At 40.5% G+C, this 21,961-nt stretch overlaps 1 protein-coding gene across 2 annotated transcripts in view; it reads right to left on the reverse strand.

The window, feature by feature from the left end:
- SEC24D (SEC24 homolog D, COPII coat complex component) overlaps positions 1-21,961 on the reverse strand; it is a 103,030-nt gene that overhangs the window by 6,062 nt on the left and 75,007 nt on the right. For both annotated transcript variants that reach the window (XM_070504682.1, XM_014858199.3), the window contains exons 12-21: positions 21,714-21,905; positions 21,027-21,120; positions 12,812-12,928; positions 11,857-12,027; positions 10,537-10,633; positions 10,262-10,407; positions 9,099-9,237; positions 8,186-8,304; positions 3,578-3,757; positions 1,035-1,226 (exon numbers count right to left, since the gene is read on the reverse strand). In XM_070504682.1, coding sequence (XP_070360783.1) covers positions 1,035-1,226; positions 3,578-3,757; positions 8,186-8,304; positions 9,099-9,237; positions 10,262-10,407; positions 10,537-10,633; positions 11,857-12,027; positions 12,812-12,928; positions 21,027-21,120; positions 21,714-21,905 — 1,447 coding nt within the window. The remainder of the gene's footprint in view (positions 1-1,034; positions 1,227-3,577; positions 3,758-8,185; positions 8,305-9,098; positions 9,238-10,261; positions 10,408-10,536; positions 10,634-11,856; positions 12,028-12,811; positions 12,929-21,026; positions 21,121-21,713; positions 21,906-21,961) is intronic.

The raw sequence follows: 21,961 nt of genomic DNA on the forward strand, positions 1-21,961 counted from the left end.
ACATAAGTGAGGCCTCAGGGAACAAACTATCTGCTGAGTTCTACACGTGAATTCATAAGGAATCCGCCATCCAGCAGCATAAGACAATAACCATCAGAGCAATGGGGTTCCTGCCACCATCGTCTGCAAATAAGGTCTGCAGTAAGTGTTGACTCCAGAACAAATTCTAATTGCTGGTTTTTCCTACTATACTTTAAAAATAAAGTCATTTGTATTCATTCCACATCAAACCCACAATGCTTTGGTAATGATTGCAAGAGGGGGGTATATAATCTGTTTCTGTGGGGTGATTCTTTTGTAAGTCAGTGATCTGACCTAGTCCGTAGCTGTACATGGATGGAAGAGTTCTGTATGCCTTTGACTCTGCGCCTCAGCACCAGGGATGAGCCCGGAGCATAAGAACTGAGTGCAGTTCCCACTCCTGCCTCTTACGGCCTGGAAGAACTTGTCTCCAAGCCTCAAGCGGTTCCTCTGTGAGGTCTTGATAACAATACCCTTCTCACTGATTCGTCAGGAGGGTGAAATGAAATGGGATATTTAAAGTATTTAGAGCACGGTGACTGACACACAGTCAATGATCCAGAAGTGCTGGCATTCTCTATTAAAGTCATATATATATATTTATTTTTTTGTGAGAAAGATTGTCGCTGAGCTAACATCTGTGCCAATCTCCCTCTACTTTATGTGGGATGCCACCATAGCGTGACTTGATGAGAGGTGCTAGGTCCACTCCCAGGATGTGAACCTGTGAACCCTGGGCCACCGAAGAAGAGTGTGTGAACTTAACCAGTACGCCACTGGGCCGGCCCCTGTATTAAAGCCCATATTTTGGTTGTTTGATAATACTTTATACAAATAACTTTATACCAGCTCATTGTTACTCACTAAAACATGAGATTCTCTCATTCTTACACAGGACTATATGCCTTACCGTTTTTTCTTCTTTGTAATACATGGTTTTGTAATACATGAGCAAAAAGCATAAGACTCTTTTGTTTGTATATTACCCCAAAAACAACGAAAAAAATACTTACCATATCTGTGTTGACATGTGCAAAAGATGGCACATTAAATATTCCTTGGATCAGTTCTGGTGGGCTGCTGACTCCCAACCATAAGAACATGTTCAGACCGTTGGCCAATAGGAATACTCCTTCTTCTGAGAGCCGGGACTCAGAGCAGCGAATCGCAGTAGGCAACGCCGTACTCTTGACGTCTAACGTGTGCTGTGCAGGCAAAGACACGAGGGTCAGAAACTCCATCCTTCCTGCCCTCCTTCCTTCCTCTCTCTTCTTTTCCTTCCTCTTCCCTCCCTCCCGCCTTTCCTTCCTTCTAGCGTACATTTAATGAGTGCCTGCTGTGTGCTAGGCATTGTTCTAGTCAATCATCCCTGCCTTGTTCAGTTTTTTTGGAGGGAAGAAGAGACAATGAATAAGTAAAATAGACAGAATTTTGGATGTTGTTAAGTGCTATGAAGAAAAGAAGCAGGAAAGTGGGGTGGGGCATGTCAGTGGTGGTGGTGGTACAGTTTTAAATAGTGATGCCCAGGAAGGCTTGTTGAGAAGTTAACTTCTGAGTAAAGACCTGGAAAGATAAGAAGGAGCCATGGGGTTATCTAGGGAGGAGCATTCCAGATGGAGGGACCAGTTGGTGCAAAGGTCCTGAGGTAAGAGCCTGTCTGGGATGTTCAAGGATCAGCAGGGAGGCCGGCATGACTGGAGTGGAGTGAGCAAGGGGAAAGTAATGAAAGATGAGGTCAGACAGAAAGGAGGGGAGGAGAGTGCAGATAGCACTGGGCCAGGGTGGGAGGAACTTTGACTTTGACTGAAATGGAAATCCTGGAGTGTTCTGAGTAGAGGAGGGACATGAGCTGACAATTATTTTAACAAGATCACTCTAACTTCTGTGCCAAAAACAGACCAGAGAGGCAAAGGAGCAAGCAAGGAGACTGGCTGGAGGCTGTTGCAATCGTCAGCAGGAGGGACGATTATGCTTGAATCTGGGTGATGACAGATGAGGGGGTGAAAAGTGGTTGGACTCTGGATATTCTCGGAAAAGAGAGCTGACACGTTTGCTGATGGATGAGATGTGGCGGATGAGAAGAAGAAAGCAGTCAAGGGTAACTGCAAGATTTTCGGTCTAAAGAATTGGAAGGAAGGAGTAGTGATAAATGGAGGGGGAAAAGCCTGCTGGAGAAGCAGGGCTTGGTTTAAGATGCCCCTTACACACCCATGGAGAGATGCTCAGGAGGCTACAGGGACAGACACATCTAGAGTTCAGGCAGAGGTACGGCTGGAGGTATGAACTTGGGAATCAGCAGTGTATCAGCATCCCTGAGAGCCATGAGGACAGATAAGACCCCCAAGGGACTGAGTGCAGAGGGATAAGAGGGGCTTCCCAGGGACTGAGCCCCGGGGTACTCCGACAGGGAAAACGGTAAACTAGTAAAGGCAGCAGCAGAAGCCAGGGAAGCAGGAGAGAAAGCAGGAGAAGCTAAATGAAGAAGGTGTTTCTAGAGGGAGAAGTCAGCTGTGTAAGAGGCTGTCGCTAGATAGAACAGGGAAGGACCGAGAACTGCCCACTGGATTGAGCAATATGTTGGTCAGCGGTGACCTTGGCAAAGGAATTTGAGTGCAGTAGTGATGTTCTTGACCCTTAGAGTTCTGGTTTCTCTGGTGTATAGATTTAATAATCCAATTTGACCTGAAAATCAGTCATTTGTAATAACTTACACCTAACATTCATAGTGATTGAAAGAATCAATAGCTTTTTTATTTCTAACCTAATTTAACTCTTTCTAATACTGATTGCACTCTTACCGAGAGCCTGAGTATGAATTTGAATACAGGAATTAGAAATAAGCCATTAGTTTTCCCTGTTCTTATCCCTCAATTCTAACTTGTTAGGTCTCAAGGGAAAAAAACCTAATCACACAGTACAGGGGAACGCAAGACATGAAGGACTGGTTTCGAACGAGCAGAATACATGCCAAGTAAATTCTCTGAGGGCCAGGGCAGCAGGTCCCTTGTGCAGTGGAGGCATCCTCAAACATACGCTGCTGGTTAACCCCTGACTGAATTTGGTCAAGGCTAATCGTAGCCATTCTGATTAAATGTGGTGACTCTCAGACATTCGTACATCGTATAAAGACACATAAATACATGCATGCACATGGGATCCCATTTGCACACACATCAGCTCCTTTAACGCTATGAGGTAGATTTCTTCAACAATCGAAGCTTGGCTTGCTCCAACTTGTTTACTGACCTGTCAATATGCCGCCTCAGTTGAAGAGTACCAATTTGGGAACGAGGGAAGAAAAGCACTCATCTGAACAATGAAGTAGGAACTCCTCAAATCCTGCTCCCGCCTCCGCCCCCCACACTCTGCACGTGGTGACACAGATAGGCAACATACTCAGAGCGCCTGTCCTCAGTCCCACACTACACATTCTGAAGGCGTTCGTGACTAAATTTCTTCTTAAGAACAAAATGTTTCAGATATAACATATGGCAAAGGACAAAATATGATTGCCTTGCAGACTCCTCCGGGAAACGCACCACCACCATGTGCTTACTATTGGCAGAAGCTGTGGGTAGAAGAAAAGCTGAGAGTCGGCCACACCCATGGTCATGACCAGCTGTCTCTGGTATGCCCGCTCATCTGTTGAGATCTCTGGCCTGCTGAGCAGCACACAGTTTTTTAACAAACAATTCATGTACACGGGCAATACTTTCATGGAATCTGGTAGAATAAGCTGTAAAAAGAGAGATATTTGTTTCAGGTGCTTGGGCTTTACTAAGAAAGACCTGCCAAGCTTTACCTGCGAGATGGAAACATCACTTGATTTTGAGGTCCTTGTGAGGTTTAAATGGCAATCCATGCAAAGCACAGAAACTGGCACAGAGTAGGTATCCCAAGAACGATGGTTGGTTTTATTCATCTAGCGCTGCAGGAGCTTGATGCAGTGGTGATCAGCACCCCCCACCTAGGGTGCAATCCCAGCTCTGCCTCTTACTAGGGGTGTGACCCTGAGCAAATTACCTATTCTCTTTTCCTTGGAATAATAGCGCACCGACTTCATGATCATGGGGTTGTTCTGACGGTTAAATGATTATTAATTTTGAAGCACTTAAAATAGTGCCTAGCACAGAGTATCATATACATGTTTATTACATAAAATGACCTAAGTGATTTCCTAATCTGTATTACTGAATTCTACCTCTTGAGTTCAAGCATTTCCAACTTCCCATGAGCTATCTCTTCCTTTATTCTCTTTATGCATCTTAAACTCACACAGTTAGTCATGAACTCATCAAATACTTATTAAACGCCACTATGTCACAGGTTCTGTGCAAAGTGTCGAGGACGTACAGTCCTGGGCCACACAATGACATTTCAGGGAAGGACGGGCTGCATATAGGACAGTGGTCCCATAAGATCAGTAGCATACAGCCTAGGTGTGTAGTAGGCTACACCATCTAGGTTTGTGTAAGCCTGATATTCGTACAATGATGAATCGCCTACCAACACATTTCTCAGAATGTAGCCCCATTGTTAAGCGATGCACAACTACAGAGGAATGAGGCATAGCCCATGTCACAAGGTACTCGAAGTCTGTTAGGGATGATAGACATACAAACAGGTAAAACATGATAAGGAGATTGTAGTACTACAGATACAAATGAAAACAGGAAATGCTTCATGAATTTAGATGTATCACTACTGAATAAGGCAAAATAAAACTCCTACAATTCCACATATATGTTCTTCCTCTTATGTTTCCTATTTTAGATACTGGAACCAGCAGATGAAACTGAAGTTCATTTTCTTTACTCTCCATTAGTAAATGAATTCTTTCAATTCTACCTTAATAATCCACCTGTACCCTCCTCTCCATCCTCACTTTGGCTCACATGACCTCATTCTAGCTACCTCAAAGGACATACTTTGTAATGTGATGCTGCAAATAAACACAATGCAGCAATTCTAGAAACACAACCTGATGAGTAATAAATTACAAATAATTTGCCTGTGTTAACCTTCTCCCAACTCAATTTTATAAAAATGGCTAAAAAACAAGATTGACCAATCTGAGTATCACTTCCTTCCATTTATCAGTAGGTCAATGGACAGGGAAATATCCATAATACGTAGATCCATAATCCAGAATACATAATCCAGAATACAGAGGAGATAATGATAATTTGTAAACAGAAATATCTGGTCTATAAATTCGTGATTTCTTTTTAGCTTTCTATCTTAATGATGAAAAAGAATATATAGTCATGTGTTGTTTAATGACAGGGATACGTTCTGACAAATGTGTTGTTAGGCAATGTCGTCACTGTGTGAACATCATAGTGTCCTTACACAAACCTAGATGGTACAGCCTCCTACATGCCTAGGCTAGACGGGGCCAATCTTATGGGACCACCTTCCTATATGCAGTCCGTTGTTGACCAAAACGTCATTATAGGCTACATGGCTGTACATTTATCAGAATCCACACTGAAAAGAAAATTTCCCTCGGGGCTCTTTTAACATTTACTCTTCAGCTCAAATCCCTTTACGTCCTACGTCTCTTCTCATGACCTACTACGTTGAGGCATGTGTAAGGCAGACCTTTCTAACTGGTTCAGGCAAACATATTTCAGAATATTTCAGAATTCTACTTTGTAGTTTATTTCCCTTATCAACTTCTAATCTCCTTTCAAAGAACCAAAGACAGTTAAATACACGTTTCCTCATATGAGTAGAACACTCGCTTATAATTTTTTCTCTAGCATAAAATATTTTTATTTGATAACCTTTGATACTGGATTACTTTTTCAACCAAGGAAAATCATGATCCAAAGATGGAGGAGCCAGATCATGGTCATCCTCCAGAGCCAAACGGCCTCGATGCTACTTCTAAGCTAGTTAACTAGTTAGGCCTCTAACACATTATGAATGAAGAACGTTTTCCATTCCCACATAGAAGCACGCATACTAAACCTATTACTTTGCAGGTAAGTCATTTGACTTGCATTTCTGAAATCGCTATACTTCCAAATAACGTAATACATTTAAATTCAGAACAGTGAGCTATTAGATTTAATAAAAAGAATCTACCTTGCTTATGTGAGCTTAAAAAACTGTTTTAATGTTGTTTGTAGTTATATGTCTTAACCCAGCATATGACCCCCAGAGTTTAGTGCCTCCTTACAGTCTGAGGGGTCATACGCTGGGTTACACTCCTTACACTCCTTTACCCCTAAGCACCTCTCTGCCTCAACCTAGTCCTGGCCCTGGCATACAGTAAAAGCAGTTCGACTGAGGTCCAGCATCACATAACCCAAGTATACAGCTCCTTAACGGTCTTGTTTGGATCAAGGAAACTTTGGTCTCTATAGAAAAACAGTGGAATTCCTTTAGGAATTTCTCCACAAATGCTGTTTCTCGCAAGCGAACTACAAGAGGCACCAAGTCTGAAGTTACATTCTCTGAAGAGAAGCCCAAGTCCAGCCATTCTAGGTTTTTACTTAATGGTATATTTTAATATATTATAATCCCTACATTTTCCAGACTCCATGCTGGATAACTGTAAGATATCTAAGTTATATCACATCTTAAAGCATATCATTGGTCAAAAGGTACACTTGAAATGTGCTAATGGGGAAAGAAAAATCTCATAAGAACAGGAATAATCTCTATCAACTTTTTAAAAGAAAACTTGTCATTATAATGTTTTTACTCCAAAAATAATTAAACAGTAATAAACAGATGATCTAGTAGTAGAGACAAAGCTTTTAACTTTTAAACCAGAAGGAACCGACAGGTTTTCTTTCTTTCCTTAAATAGGGAACAGATTTGTTTTTAACTTGAGGTCTCTGAATCTGATCGTTTCACCGTTGGCAAACTTCCTGAGAAGATGCTAACTGTACCTGTTCTCTGTCAACTAATCCTTCTGAAGAGTGAGATACTCCAGACACAGAAGAATGTTCCAGGCCTCTAAAACAAACAGTAAAACTGGGGTGTAAAGTGCTCATCATTGGACTCTATCCAGGTGCACCTGGTGGGCTTTGTCTAAATTAAACAAGCACACTGTGACACGGTACTGATATCAGAGTTTACCAAAGCGGCCAATCTTCTGAATACGAAAGAGGACTGACACTCATATAGATTCAAGAGCTGCTTATGTGATTATCAACACAGGGGATGAGAGCATGGGCAGCTGATTGAATCACTCTGGACAGCACAGAAAGAGATTTTTGTGAAAAGTCCGAGCTAATAACTGTGTTTGTTTTATTTTTGTTCTTTACCCAGATTATGAATTTGGCCCCCAAATTTATCTGTACTGTCTTTGTTGCTGGGGGCTTACTTTGGGTAGGGTTTCAGATGTCCCCTCAGCATGCACTTTTGACAGTGAATGAACTAGAGAGTTTTCCCATCTCTTCGTATCTCTTCTCTTATAATCCAAATTCTATACTCAGAAATTCAATACACAGCTATGAGAAATGGCAGCTAGCTTTGACTGACAGAGGGAAGAGTGTGAACAAGAGAACAGATGCAAATATAAATGTGGACATGAGGTTCTCCTTTTTCTTTTACAGGAGAGAGTCTAAATGAGATTTATTTAAAGGACATTCTCAAATTCATATTAGTAGATGATGGCCAGAGACAATTCTTTCAAAACTCTTCATACCTATGAATAACTTTTAAATATAAAGAATTCCAATTTTATAAATTATATTTATGCTTATAAAATATAAAGAAGTCATTACTGCCATCAGTTCATGTTAACTTTGATTATTAATATGTCTAAAAAGTATTTAAGAACACAAATTTCACAACCAAATATCCATCTTCATATATCCATCTTCATAGACAAAAAAAGAATCTCATTTGTATCGTGACATTTCTTACATATAACATTCTTTTGTTTATACATAATGTAGTGAATGTCAACTCAATATGCATACACATTTTTTGGTTCATGCATCTTGTAAAGCCACTAAGCTTTTTATTGTTGGCTATAAAAATACCACAGTCCCCAAAGCTGGCTTTCTCATTCTTTTTGGTAAAATAGTTTACTATATGGCATCTAAATCCATAGAATATTATAAGCCTTCAACAGTTAAATGCTGAAGGAACAAGTGGTCATTTGGAACACTTTAGCATCTTCGTACAACAGGTAGCTTACCTGACTCGCTGCAGATGGACTTGCACAATTCTTTCGGTAACATGCCAACATATGGGCAGTCTGATTAACTAGAATTTCCCGGATGACCTTCAAGGGCTGGTGCAGAACTGCTTTAAAAGCTATTTGCACAAAACAATGAAAAGGGCATCAAAGTTTTAAGCTTAGAAATTGATCCCTTCAAATAATAAGAATAATAAAAAAACCCAAATTGCTATTATCTTCAGACTACCCAGCAAGGGATGACAGGATTTAAAATGTTAATATCATTTGCTAATGATCTCTGCTTGACTAAGTATGATGATCTGGCCAATGAAGAACAATGGCCTGCCTATAACAAAATGTAGGTAACTGGTCCAGATTTTTCCTTGGAATATTAGAGACAGAACTCTACACACAGAGAAAAGACAGACCAGTTTGCCATTTTCTGATGTCTTGAATTCCAACAGGCTGGATTGCTGCTGCTTCTAAACCTTAGTGTAGAAGGAGAAGTGTAGAAACCTTTCATGGGGGAGAAGGAGCCAAAGCAAATTCCACCTTGGGCCCCTCCCATTTCATAATTATCACGGTATGGATAATGTTAGGGACGGTCTTTTTCCATTATCCCCATGTGCCAGAGGGCACGCTCATGTCCCATACTAAGACCTAAGTATCACCTTTCTAAATTTCAACTCAGACCCCTAGGGAAGGAAACTTTTTTAAATAAAAGTTTATAGCTGAGCCTGAACTGAGTTATCTCATTATTAGAGTTAGAGATGCTGACTATTCTCCTTGACCCTTTGCTTCTAAATTCTGAATTTACCCACCAAAAGGCTGCACCGCCACAGTGCCTGTCAGCTACTAACTCAATTATCCAATAAGTCTTGACTGACTTACTAGGCAGGGTATACTGCACCACAGGATTAGCAAAGGTTACCTGACTTGGCGAAGAAGTTGACCAGGGCGTCTGTCTCACAGCTCTTATAGAGATCAGCTAGCTGGGAGCTGCAGTTCAAGCTGAGATTGTGAATCCGAAGTCTTCTCTGACCCCCAACGGTCGTGTAAAGCACAGCACACTGCAGAGGCAACATCGAGGACACGTGTTTTTCAGGTCAACATAACCCCCCAAGCAAGTCTGATCTTATTTCCATTTACAGAACACTGTGTACAGCAGAAAGCCCTCTAAATTTTTCCAGAGGATTTTTTCTATTATTGCTAAAAGTCAAACAGCAACAAATGATGGAGGAATAAGGACCAATTCATACACTGGGTTTCTATGTAGGATTTCACCGATTTAAACAAATTTTAATACGGCTATTCACAAGTAAATATCTGTTTGCATTTCCACAACTAGTCTGCATTTCGCCTATCTCAGATTTCATTACCAAGGACTCAGGTCCAGAAATAATACCTTCATGTTCTCATGGCCCTACTCAAGGCTCACTTCCCTTAAAAACATACAACTAGCTCTGAGGATGCACTTAGGTTTTATGCTGATAACATACACATTTGCAAACACGTAACTATCTCCCCAAATATCTGAGACTTTAAAATAAACATTGGTTAGAGTTCTTCCTTAGCGTAATGCCAGCCTCTCTCCATTCTTTAAGGATGACGCTCATGTCTGAAAACTATGACCATTAGATATAATTTTCTTGTTTTAACTCACAGTTTCCATGGCTTCTAGTTAATTTTATTTACTACAAAGCCAAATCCTATTTATACTTGCTTATAACATGATAACATGTGCTCACCATGGTGTCTGACATGTGGCAGGAGAGCAACAAATGAGTGAACGGGCGCTGAGCCAGAAAGAACTGAACACGAGTGGCGGTCAGCGAGCTGATGCCTGCGATACTGACCACGAGTCTGCAGGCCTCTCATGCAATGACGTATGATTGCTACTTCATAGAGACAGCATATATGAATCAGAGTATGGAGAATACACAACAGAGTACTCTAATGACTTTTGCTTTTGGAGAAATAGAGTGGAATTTCTTTATGGAGAGACTAACACAGTTGATGGTATTTTAGTCTCCCCACTGATCTCTGTCAGTAACAAACTAATAAGCAAAACGATGAGAATGTACTTTAAATCACCTGGATTAAGGCTCCGCTGTCTTCACCAAGTTTGTCATCATGCTTGAACTCCACGGTCACTGCCTTGTCACAATCAATGGCTGCCATTTCTATATCAGTGGTGTTGTTCATAAAAATCCCACCAAAGAAATCAGTGGCTCTGAAACCTAAGGATGGAGAAAAAGAAATTTTGCTTCTCATTATTTTACTGTTATTTTCTTTGGTGGCCTGTTGTCCATCTGAAGAAGAAACAATTATACAACAGAGACTTGAAAAATAGTCTAAGTGAAAATTACCTGTGCTGGTACGAACCCTCATAATAGCATCAAATCCTATTTTCTTTTCAATATCATTTCTGAGGTCATTCAAAAATTGTTGGCTATCCAAATGCATCTAAAAAATAAAGTATGATCAATGTCCACCAGATGGCAGTAAAAGACTTAAACAAACTTCTTTTTTTTTTTAATCTGGATTAAAACCTACTTTATCCAGAAATCTTAGAAAGGGTTTTTAAAGTTTTTTCAATTTTATTTCATTTGCAATCTTTGGTCTTATCAAATCCTTTAACTAGTTTCAATATAAATATGTGGCTAGGCAATTAAAAATAATTTATTGATGATAAATAAAAACAGATGATAATTAACATTTATTATTATCTTGGGGGAACACGCATGCTCACTCCATGTTTCAAAGTGGAGGTGCATGAACTAGACGGCAGCCCCTGACCCCTTGTCCTCAGGTGAGGGCAGGTGACTTGTCTGATTAGTAGTTTGGGAAAAGGAGTTGGGTGGGCACAGCTGAGCCTCTCTGCATCCTCTGTCTGTGGAGGCAGCCTATCTGCAGGAGGCACATGTTTCCCGCCCCTCAGGATAGTAAGTTTTCAAGGCACAGCTGTCCACAGGAGAAGCCTGTAGCTGTGCCCACCCTGGGCCTGAGTGTATAAGTTAGTCACATTGAGAGTGAAGCATTAGTGAATCCACTTGTCAACGAACCCAGGGCCACTATAGTGCTGACATTTTGATCATCTCCTGACTCTGTCTCTCAATTCAGGCTTAGAAGAGAGGGTATGATGAATTGATCCCCCAAACTGGAACAATTTAAAACAAATATATAGTCACTTATTTTCATTTTTTGTGTGTGTGAGGAAGATTGGCCCTGAGCTAACATCTGTGCCAATCTTACTCTATTCTACATGGGATGCCACCACAGTGCATCTTGATGAGCAGTGCTATGTCTATGCCTGGGATCCAAACCCGTGAACCTGGAGCCACCAGAGCCGAGCACGTGAACTTAACGACTACGCCACCAGCCCAGCCCCGATATAGTCACTTTTTAAAACAATATCTTAAATATATTTAATATAAAGTATAAAACTTTTATGTAAAATATATTTTTCTCCATCATAGAAGCTTATATTGATATTCACCTCTGAGGCTGCCAAACACTTAGGGAGCAGGAAAGCAATTGCTTAACCATACATCCATTGTTTACCACTGGCTCTACAATGAACATTTGTCAGTTTCCCACAGCGGGGAACAGCTTTCTCAACCTATAATCTAAGCACCAGAAGTCAAATGGCAGTAGAAAACTGAGGTGAACAAACTGCTGGCATTTACCTGGAAATTGTTGTATTTGTAAAGGGTTCCTCCAGTGAGCAGAGGCACGAGACCCAAGGAGGCCACGTCCACATACTGACTGGGAAAGAGGAAGAGCGTCACGCAGCAGCCGTGAGCCACACAATCCCTGGCCAGCGAGTCATAGACATTTGTCTGGGGCTGGAAAAGTACCTAAAGAAAAAGATGCACGTGAGGAAAAAGAGAGTCACAAAATGTTTTTGGTTAAAATTTTTAATATCCACTGAATTCGTATTAAATTTCTTAAAAAAAAAAAAATTTTCCTGTTAAGTGAACTGGGCTGAAGAAATGAACTGTGGCATCATCAGGGCAGCAGCCACTTCCTGAGCAGCCATTCTGTGGTCGGCTCAGCTGCGCACAATTTGATGTGATCCTCCCACAACGCTAATGAAGCTGATATTGCTGTCCTCCCGTCGCAGCCTAGAGGAGGCAGGCTGGCTGCTGTCACGTGGCCAGTAGCTGGATGCCTCCGTCATGGTCTTACCTTGCCCGCTGACTTGCCCCTCTCATGGCTCCACTGTCCGAGGGTGTGAGCAAAGCCTATTGTGGGCATCAGGCCCTCTGCCTCAAGCCTCAGGAGTGCTGTCAGATGGTGCAATCTACAATCTCCCTCTCCCTTTTACTTTTTTTCTGCATTTCCCCCATTTCCTCCATTTCTATAATAGTCTTATTACTCGGTCTCTTACACAGATTATACGTGAAAAAAGTTTGAGACCTTATTTTAATTTAGGTACATTTTGGACATCAGTTTTTCTAGGAATATAAAATTTCTTAAATTATTTGCGATTCATAATATTTGTATCATATACAATGTCCTGGATTTATGCATTACATTTAGCTTTTCCTCTTTCTTACACAAAGGACACACTCCCTCTTTCCTTACTCCCTTTTAAGAACTGACATATAGTCACTTCAAAGGGTAACTGTTTACAAGTACCTTCTCTTTGTCTGTGTTAATCAGCTTTTTGTCGTCTCTGTTTTTGAGCTTCCCTGGTGCTTCCGCAGTCGGCAAGGAGGAATGGAAGATGAACAGTTTCCCCGGACAGTCTGCTGCCTGAAAAAAAAATCACAGAAAATGTTTTGGGTGGGAAAGTTTTATTTTAAGGGACTCAGAAAATAAATTAAAATATAAGTACTTTCTAAGAGCCAATCACTGTACAACTCTCGTTTAATCCTCACAATAACCTCTGCATCATTGGGCAAGTACTATTCTCTCCATTTTACAGATGGGAACACTGAGGCTCAGAGAGGATAAGAGATTCGCCTTAAGTCACACAAGTTGTAAATGAGAGCACCAATATTTAAATGTAGGTCTATATACCATGATGCTTTAAAAAGCTATTACGATGATGCGTTACAGTGAAAATACTCTCTAGTGTAGCCTACAGGACAGTCTTTCAGGACCAGGTAAGCCCATGCTGCAACAGTAATTGATGAGATTCCCAGGTCATGATGCAACAGAAGCTCTTCTTCGAAAGCTTTAGTAAACATAGATTAAACCTAAAGCAGTATTTCAAGCAAGAATGCACAAGAATGTGGCGGTGGTGTGGCAACAGTCGACACCAGGAACCAGTTATTAGGCAAGATGAGACAGGGAAAATGTGGGATCAAGATTATATCTGTAGTCCCTGGGAAGCAATAAAAGGATGATTTAGGCTCTGCGAAAGACAATTCAGCATTAAGAATATTTAAAATCTTATTTAAGCAGCTAAGAAGTAACCTACCAAGCAAAATTTACTGAAATTAAATGATTCCACAGATTGCTCCCCTCCAACCTTGCTTTTCTCCAAACCTTCCTGGCACATCGCTGCCAGAGCGCTCTCTGAAACAAAGGCTACTGGTCTGGTCATGGACGGGGCTTTTCTCCTTAAGAATCCTGAGGACTTTTTACAGGATCAAGTCCACACTCCTTCATCCGGGTGGGAGCAGGAAGGGGAGGAAACAGTGAGATGAGCTGCTACCAACATTTGCTGTGTGCAGCTCTGTGCCAGACCCTTCCCACAGTTCTTATTCTATACTCAGAACCTTGTGAACAAGGTACTATTGCCTGCATTTCAAGGAGGAAAACTGAGGCTCATCCAGTTTGCCCGGTTCACACAGCCAGTAAATGACAGCTTCAGGCCTTTGGAGTTTTGTCTGAATCTATCTTTCCAGTCTAATCTCCAACACTGCCTCGCCCCTGCCATCCCTTGCATTGGAAGTTTCAGCCACACAAGCTTCTTGCTTTCTTGGAATACACCACACGCTTTAGACACTTTCATGTCTTTGCGTATTCTATCCCCTCAGTCTGGAATCCACATCTCCCTTTTCCTGGCCTGGAGCTGTTGTTTGCAAAGGCTGGGTTTAGCAGCACACACTGGTATGCCTTAGTCAGCTGGAAGTGTTTTAAGTTATTTGCTACTAATAACGAGGCACTTGGGTTTGCAAATAACTTCCTTAAGAAATAAATGGAGAGAAGTCAAGGTTAGCCCTGTCTGAATGTGTCTTACTGAGTGACATTCTGATATGCTTTGTGGAGCGGGTCACAGAGGTGTGGTCACAGCTGACACACTGGGAAGGGTGGGTGACCCCACGCCCCATCTCGTCTTTGCTGTGGCCAGTAGTGAGCAGCAATCCTACTGTTGCACGGGCCTTCAACTGAAAATTCCTGATAGATCAGCATTATTGCGATGGAAAACAAATTGCGAAAGGTTGGCCTGGAGAACCCACTGTTCAAAATTCAGCCCCAACGTCCTTTCCTTTAAGAGAAGTGTTGTTATCACTCTCGGCAGAGCAGGGTGCCTCTGCCTCTATGCCCCCACTCTACTTTGTAGATAAGACTATTCTAGAATTAATGACACCACATCACAACTTTATCTACTCTACTGTCTTCTGCAGATCACAGGCTCCTTGACTTTTGGACACTGTGTTTCTCTAAGCCCCATCGGGTCCAGGGCCCTTCACTCTATCGATGTTCCATAAACTGCTGTGGAAGGCATGCTACGATGCATCATCTTGAAATCAAATTTAGGTATATATTAAGATAATTTAAAGATAACTTCCCCCCAACTAGTGATAAATTTGCAGTCTAACTACTAAAGGCCATTTCCCTCCAACTTTTTGCCAAACTCTATTTATCTAGTTTTACGGTGGAAGTAATAGCTAACTCGGAAAACTGCTGTTTGGCCAAGTTGAACGGGAATGCCAGAAATTCACACGGAGTTGAATTATGAGTGTCAGATTATGAAGGAGATGCGGATTTTGAAAAACTATGTGGGGAAAAAGACACTAAGAGTACAAGATGCTGTGGACAAGAGAAAATAGTGTATCGAAGCGTTTCATTGGCTAGTTCAAGGACTTCTGAGGAAACATGCATAAGAACTTTCCCAACAGTCCCTCTTTATCTTTGTGACAAATCAGCACCTGTTTTGTGTTGGTTTTTGTCTGCTCTCTTTGCTTGAATAAAGAAGTTTATTACTACTGCCTATATATAGATTTTACTTGGCATCTATCTGATAGACAGTAAAGCTATAATTCAAATGGGGGAGTCCAGTTCTAAAACGTCTTTACTCGGACACACGATGAGAAACACTGCACTTTGATGTTCTTTCAGCTTCTGCTCCCTGTCCACAGAGGACGAGACTCTCATCTCTGGCCTCTTGTGCAGAATACCCTGAGCTAGCTGGCTGACCAGCTGCAGTCCTGGGGTTCCCAAAGTCGCTCTTTGCTCTCCTCCCCATCGCCCTTCTCCGGAATACAAGCAATAAATGTCAAGTCTTGTATCACAGCGTTACACCTCTTCTACCACACTGTAAACAACTTAGAAGCCAGGACAGCAGTCCTTACACTGCCTTACAAAACACAGGCACTTCGTAAATCTTTGCTGATTGAAAGAACGAGTGAAGGAATGAGGTGGTCTCTTCAATATTTAGATACTACCCTGCAAATTCTCAAAAGCCTTAGCTCTTAGCCAAAGAATGACTTCAGGCAAGAATTTTTATACCCTTACATACAAGTCACACAAATTTAAGTCTGGCTGATTTTTAGCCACACAGGGCTTGAAAAGATAATGAGACAATATGACTGTCAGAGGTAGCTAAATAATCCTACACACACCAGACATTTATATACACACATACACACACACACAAACTCTTTTACCCTGTTGGAAAAATCTTTTCTTCTTCCAAACCGGGTAGAGGTTTGCTATGAGACAGAAAGCGCGAACTGCAGACAAGCTCCAATTACACTGTAGCAGTTTCTGCTCTTATACAAGCAATTATAATCACCCAGAATCTTCCTTGCAGATGCAGGAGAAACGCCTTCATTAATCTGTTATTTACATCAACAATCTATTTATAAAAAAAGTTCTGAGGAAACATGATTAAAGGCACAGACACAATGGAACCGCTAAGGCAGAAGTAAAGACCTAGAAATCAGTAAAAACGTCAGGGAAAGAAAATAATTATATTAGAAAATCTACTGTAAGTATTATTTGTATCTTTCTTGGTAGTTAACGCTAAAAGAAATGTTATGAGTTGGAATTACTGTAATAACCGACTCTAGAAGACCAGATAGTGAATTTTTCTACATGTAAGAAATTGAATAACACAATCATGTCTCCACTTAATGTTCTACACAAGAAAGAAACTTTCTTCATAGTGTTATTTCTTAATTTCACCATTAATTAAAAGCTTAGGGCCAGATGTTAAATCATGGGTAAGTGAAAGCATTCTTAGTGCAAAAGTAACGTACAAAGTCGTATGGGTCAGGTATGCAATTTCCTGGTGAGATGACTCAATGTAAGGATATTCTCAGATACTGCAGAATAGAGAACAATTTCTTACGCTGGTGGTTCCCAGATACAGAGAATCAGCAGAACAAATTGGAGAGCTGAGGAATCAGAATCTCTAGGAGTGGGGCCAGAAATCCACATTCTTAAAGTGTCCATCCTTGAACACTTGACTCCATACTCACTGGTTGGGGAGCTGCTGCCTTATCCCCTGCAACAGTGGGGCGCCATGCCGACAGCGACTGCCACTGACATTATGTCCAACAGTGCCATTCTATAAAGGTAGTTCCTTATCTTTTCAAAAAGGCGATTATTTACCTTTTATAAAGATAGGTCATTCTACTTTGCAAGAATACTACTGCTTATTAACTTCGATATTTATGAAGTTTTTTTGAGTTGTTATACTTAGATATCAGTTTCTTCTGATTTTTAAACTTGAATGTAAAAGTATACATTACTCTAACAATAAAATTATAAATATAACAAAAAATAACATGCGAAAGACATGAAAATACATTGGATGCAATGAACTGGCCTCTGGTAAGTGACTGATAGCTGAGAACACTGCTGTGGTCACTGCAGTGTGTGAGCAACCTCAAAGAACACTACGGCTAGTAAGAACACAGGGTTTTTCAGTAACGTATCATAAATAATACCACATTTCAGACACACGGAATGCATGTACACAAATTTGCTTTATGCATTTTTTCTATGCTAAGCAGCCTCTAGACATCTTGTGGATTGCCAACATGGAACCCACTGTCATAAAACAGTATAGCTCCCTTGCAGAAATGGAATGTGGGGTTGAGCTGGGATTCGGTACTCAGGTCCACTGTAAGCCATGCCGTTCTCTTCTTTCCCATTCCCTATCCTAATTGATGGCATATAGCCTATGAATATCCGCTCATCTTCCCTCCCAGACATGAGCACATGAATACAATTTTATTCCCAGTCCTAACTTCTTAGTGTAGAAAGCCTTGCAGGGTCATGTATGACTCATCATATATTGGGAAACTTACATATGGATTTCTAGGTACTTTACTGGAAGAGAGAACAAAAATAACAAAACTCCTTCAAATTGAAATAGAAGATATTTGTTTTTAGCAATGTGGAATAAAATAGGCATTCCCAAGTCTTTCTGTAGCCCAACCAATCATTACCATTGACTTCCATGGATGAACTCTAATATCTCCAAATTGCTTTATGACGTAAAACATTTTTAATTTATGTTAAATTAACATGTATTCTGAGGCTTCTGGGGGGACATCCAATGAGTGAATGCTCTGAAGATCAAATAACCCCAGCAAGAATTGCTGTACTAGACCCAAGCTACAATGTTTAGACCCAAAATTTATGTGGAAGTGTTTCATAAACTCAGTTCTGTAGCATTGTTGTTGCTGTTTGTTATTATTGCTATTGTTATTATTATAAGCTATTTCATTTTAAAAGTTAATTTAAATTTAACTTAATAAAATTTTTTTTTTAAAGATTTTATTTTTTTCCTTTTTCTCCCCAAAGTCCCCCAGTACATAGTTGTGTATTCTTCGTTGTGGGTCCTTTATTTTTAGTTGTGGCATGTGGGACACTGCCTTAGCGTGGTTTGATGAGCAGTGCCATGTCCGCACCCAGGATTCGAACCAACGAAACACTGGGCAGCCTGCAGCGGAGTGCGCGAACTTAACCACTCGGCCACGGGGCCAGCCCCTAACTTAATAAAATTTAAAAGTCAATTTTAGGAACTAGCAGTCCAGGCCAAAGTGGTTTAACTCTTGCACTAAGGTAATAATGATTAAGAGTAAGTGCTTTTCAATCATTTTGCCTTCTTCAGATAACTGTCTTTACTGCTATGAAAATGACCAGAGCCTCTTGGGCTCAGCTTCCCGGTCAGAGACACGGCCAACCTAGTGTCTGCTCTGGGCACTCGGAAAGGCCCTGCATAGTCACTCGCTGTCACATGCCCCGCATGTTTGAAAATCCCAGGGGAGGAGAGGGTGATGTGGGGACTTTTCACTTCATATCTGGTAGTTCACATATTGTTAAAATAATCTTAAAATAGATAACATAAAGTTTATAGAAAAGCCAAAGGGAGGAACTAAACTGGAAATCCTGACAAAATCAGTTGCTCAAGGGTGCCCACTTTCACCACTCCTATTCAACATAGTACTGGAGGTGCTGGCCAGAGCAATTCGGCAGGAAAAAAAAATAAAAGGAATCCAAATAGGTAACGAAGAAGTAAAACTCGCGTTGTTTGCAGACGACATGATCTTATACATAGAAAACCCCAAAGAATCCACAGAAAAACTATTAGAAATAATCAACAACTACAGCAAAGTAGCAGGGTATAAAATTAACGTGCATAAATCAGTAGCATTTCTATACACTAACAATAAACTAACAGAAAAAGAACTCAAGAACTCTATCCCATTCACAATCGCAACGAAAAGAATAAAATACCTTGGGATAAACTTAACCAAGGAAGTGAAGGATCTATACAATGAAAACTACAAGACTTTCTTGAAAGAAATAGGCGATGACATAAAGAGATGGAAAAACATTCCTTGCACATGGATTGGAAGAATAAACATAGTTAAAATGTCCATACTGCCTAAAGCAATATACAGATTCAATGCTATCCCAATCAGAATCCCAAGAACATTCTTCACAGAAATTGAACAAACAATCCTAAAATTCATATGGGGGAACAAAAGACCACGAATTGCTAAAGCAATCCTGAGCAAGAAAAACAAAGCCGGCGGAATCACAATCCCCGATTTCAAAACATACTACAAAGCTACAGTGATCAAAACAGCATGGTACTGGTACAAAAACAGGTCCACAGATCAATGGAACAGAATTGAAAGCCCAGAGATAAAACCACACATCTATGGACAGCTAATCTTCGACAAAGGAGCAGAGGGCCTACAATGGAGAAAAGAAAGTCTCTTCAACAAATGGTGCTGGGAAAACTGGACAGCCACATGCAAAAGATTGAAAATTGACCATTCTTTTTCACCACACACCAAAATAAACTCAAAATGGATCAAAGACCTAAAGATTAGGCCTGAGACAATAAGTCTTTTGGAAGAGAATATAGGCAGTACACTCTTTGACATCAGTTTCAAAAGAATCTTTTCGGACACTGTAACTCCTCAGTTGAGGGAAACAATAGAAAGAATAAACAAATGGGACTTCATCAGACTAAAGAGCTTCTTCAAGGCAAGGGAAAAAAGAATTGAAACAAAAAAACAGCTCACTAATTGGGAAAAAATATTTACAAGCCACTTATCCGACAAAGGGTTAATCTCCATAATATACAAAGAACTCACACTGCTTAACAACAAAAAAACAAACAACCCGATCAAAAAATGGGCAGAGGACATGAACAGACATTTCTCAAAAGAAGATATGAATATGGCCAATAGACACATGAAAAGATGTTCATCATCGCTAATCATCAGGGAAATGCAAATCAAAACTACACTAAGATATCACCTTACCCCCGTTAGATTGGCAAAAACATCCAAAACCAAGAACGACAAATGTTGGAGAGGTTGTGGAGAAAGAGGAACCCTCATACACTGTTGGTGGGAATGCAAACTGGTACAGCCACTATGGAAAACAGTATGGAGATTTCTCAAAAAGTTAAAAATAGAAATACCCTATGACCCAGCCATCCCATTACTGGGTATCTATCCTAAGAACCTGATATCAGATATCTCAAGAGTCCGTTGCACCCCTATGTTCATCGCAGCATTATTTACAATAGCCAAGACGTGGAACCAGCCTACATGCCCAGAAACTGATGATTGGATAAAGAAGATGTGGTATATATACACAAGGGAATACTACTCAGCCATAAAAAAAGACGAAATTGGCCCATTCACAACAATGTGGATGGACCTCGAGGGCATTATGTTAAGCGAAATAAGTCAGTCAGAGAAAGACGAACTCTATATGACTCCACTCATAGGTGGAAATTAGTATATTGAGAAGGAGATCTGATCGGTGGTTACCAGGGAAAAGGGGGGGTGGGGGGAGGGTACGGAGGGGGAAGTGGTGTACCCACAACATGACTAACAAAAATGTACAACTGAAATCTCACAAGCTTGTAATCCATCATAACATTAATAAAAAATAAATAAATAAAAAAAAAATAAACAAAAAAAATCAGTTGCTCAGACGCTAACAGGGCTGGAAGAGAAATGCTGGGAGCGACCTGTGGTTTGGGCCATTTCCTCCTGAGATTTGTGGGGAAGTTTGGAATGGCTTACGTGTTTTCATGAAGGCTGAACTTTCTTTCATGGATGAAACTTCCTTCATGTGTGTGTGTGTCTGTTTTTAAAATTTATTTACTAGCACTTAAAAGAAGCTTCTTTTTCACCTTTAGCGCTTCCATGCCAGCCTGGATGACAGGAGCAAAGACAGTCTCATTTTCATTCGAGTCTGCAAACATGTCCGGAATCTGGTCCAATAAACTGTAAGAAATGAATGACCAAAAGGTTCTAAATGTTTAGCATATTTGTAATAAACTTCAAGAGATGAATCACTAACATTTCAAGCCTAAACACATACGGTATTTATCTTATGCTGCACACCTATGGGTGAATTTCACACGCCCTTCCTCAGGGAACGATCTTCAGGCATGGTTCAGCACCAAAATTTATGATTTGTTCGGAACATTTACAAAATCACTCTGTGTAGATATGTTTTCTATTCACTACATTTCTGATCTCTTAGACTATAAATTCTTGGAACAGTGGGTATATATCTTTAGTTATTATCATCATCACTGAATACATTCCTCCACTTACAGAAAATACCTCCCTTGCACTACCTTTCCAGCAAAGACAAGGGGTCGATAGGGTTGCGTTTGAGTATTAAAAATATCTCTCCTTTTAGATACTGGTCTACATTAAAAAGAGACAGAACAAACATAAACGATAGAGTTTTATAAGCCATGTGTTAAAACCTCCTTGCTAACGACAAAACAAAATAATACGTGATTGAATTGACACAATTAAAACAGATACCTGACCTGTAACTAAATTATAAAACACTTGATATTTACTTGTGAATCACAGATTGGGATTCCTGGTAGTTGACAAGGAAACCATCCAGCAAAGGAACAAAGACCTCAGAAACATCAGTCACCACCATCATCTGAGGCTGGGCCAAGTTACTCTTCACATTAAAGAAATGCAGAACTTTGTTATATGTGATAAAACCAACTCGAATTGCAGAAGTCTCTTCTTGCTCTTCCCTAGGAGGAAAAAGAAATGTTTGAGGTTCTTTCACAGATTTACGAGAGAGGTTTCT

Source organism: Equus asinus, chromosome 3, assembly GCF_041296235.1.
Source record: "Equus asinus isolate D_3611 breed Donkey chromosome 3, EquAss-T2T_v2, whole genome shotgun sequence".
Taxonomy (NCBI): domain Eukaryota; kingdom Metazoa; phylum Chordata; class Mammalia; order Perissodactyla; family Equidae; genus Equus; species Equus asinus.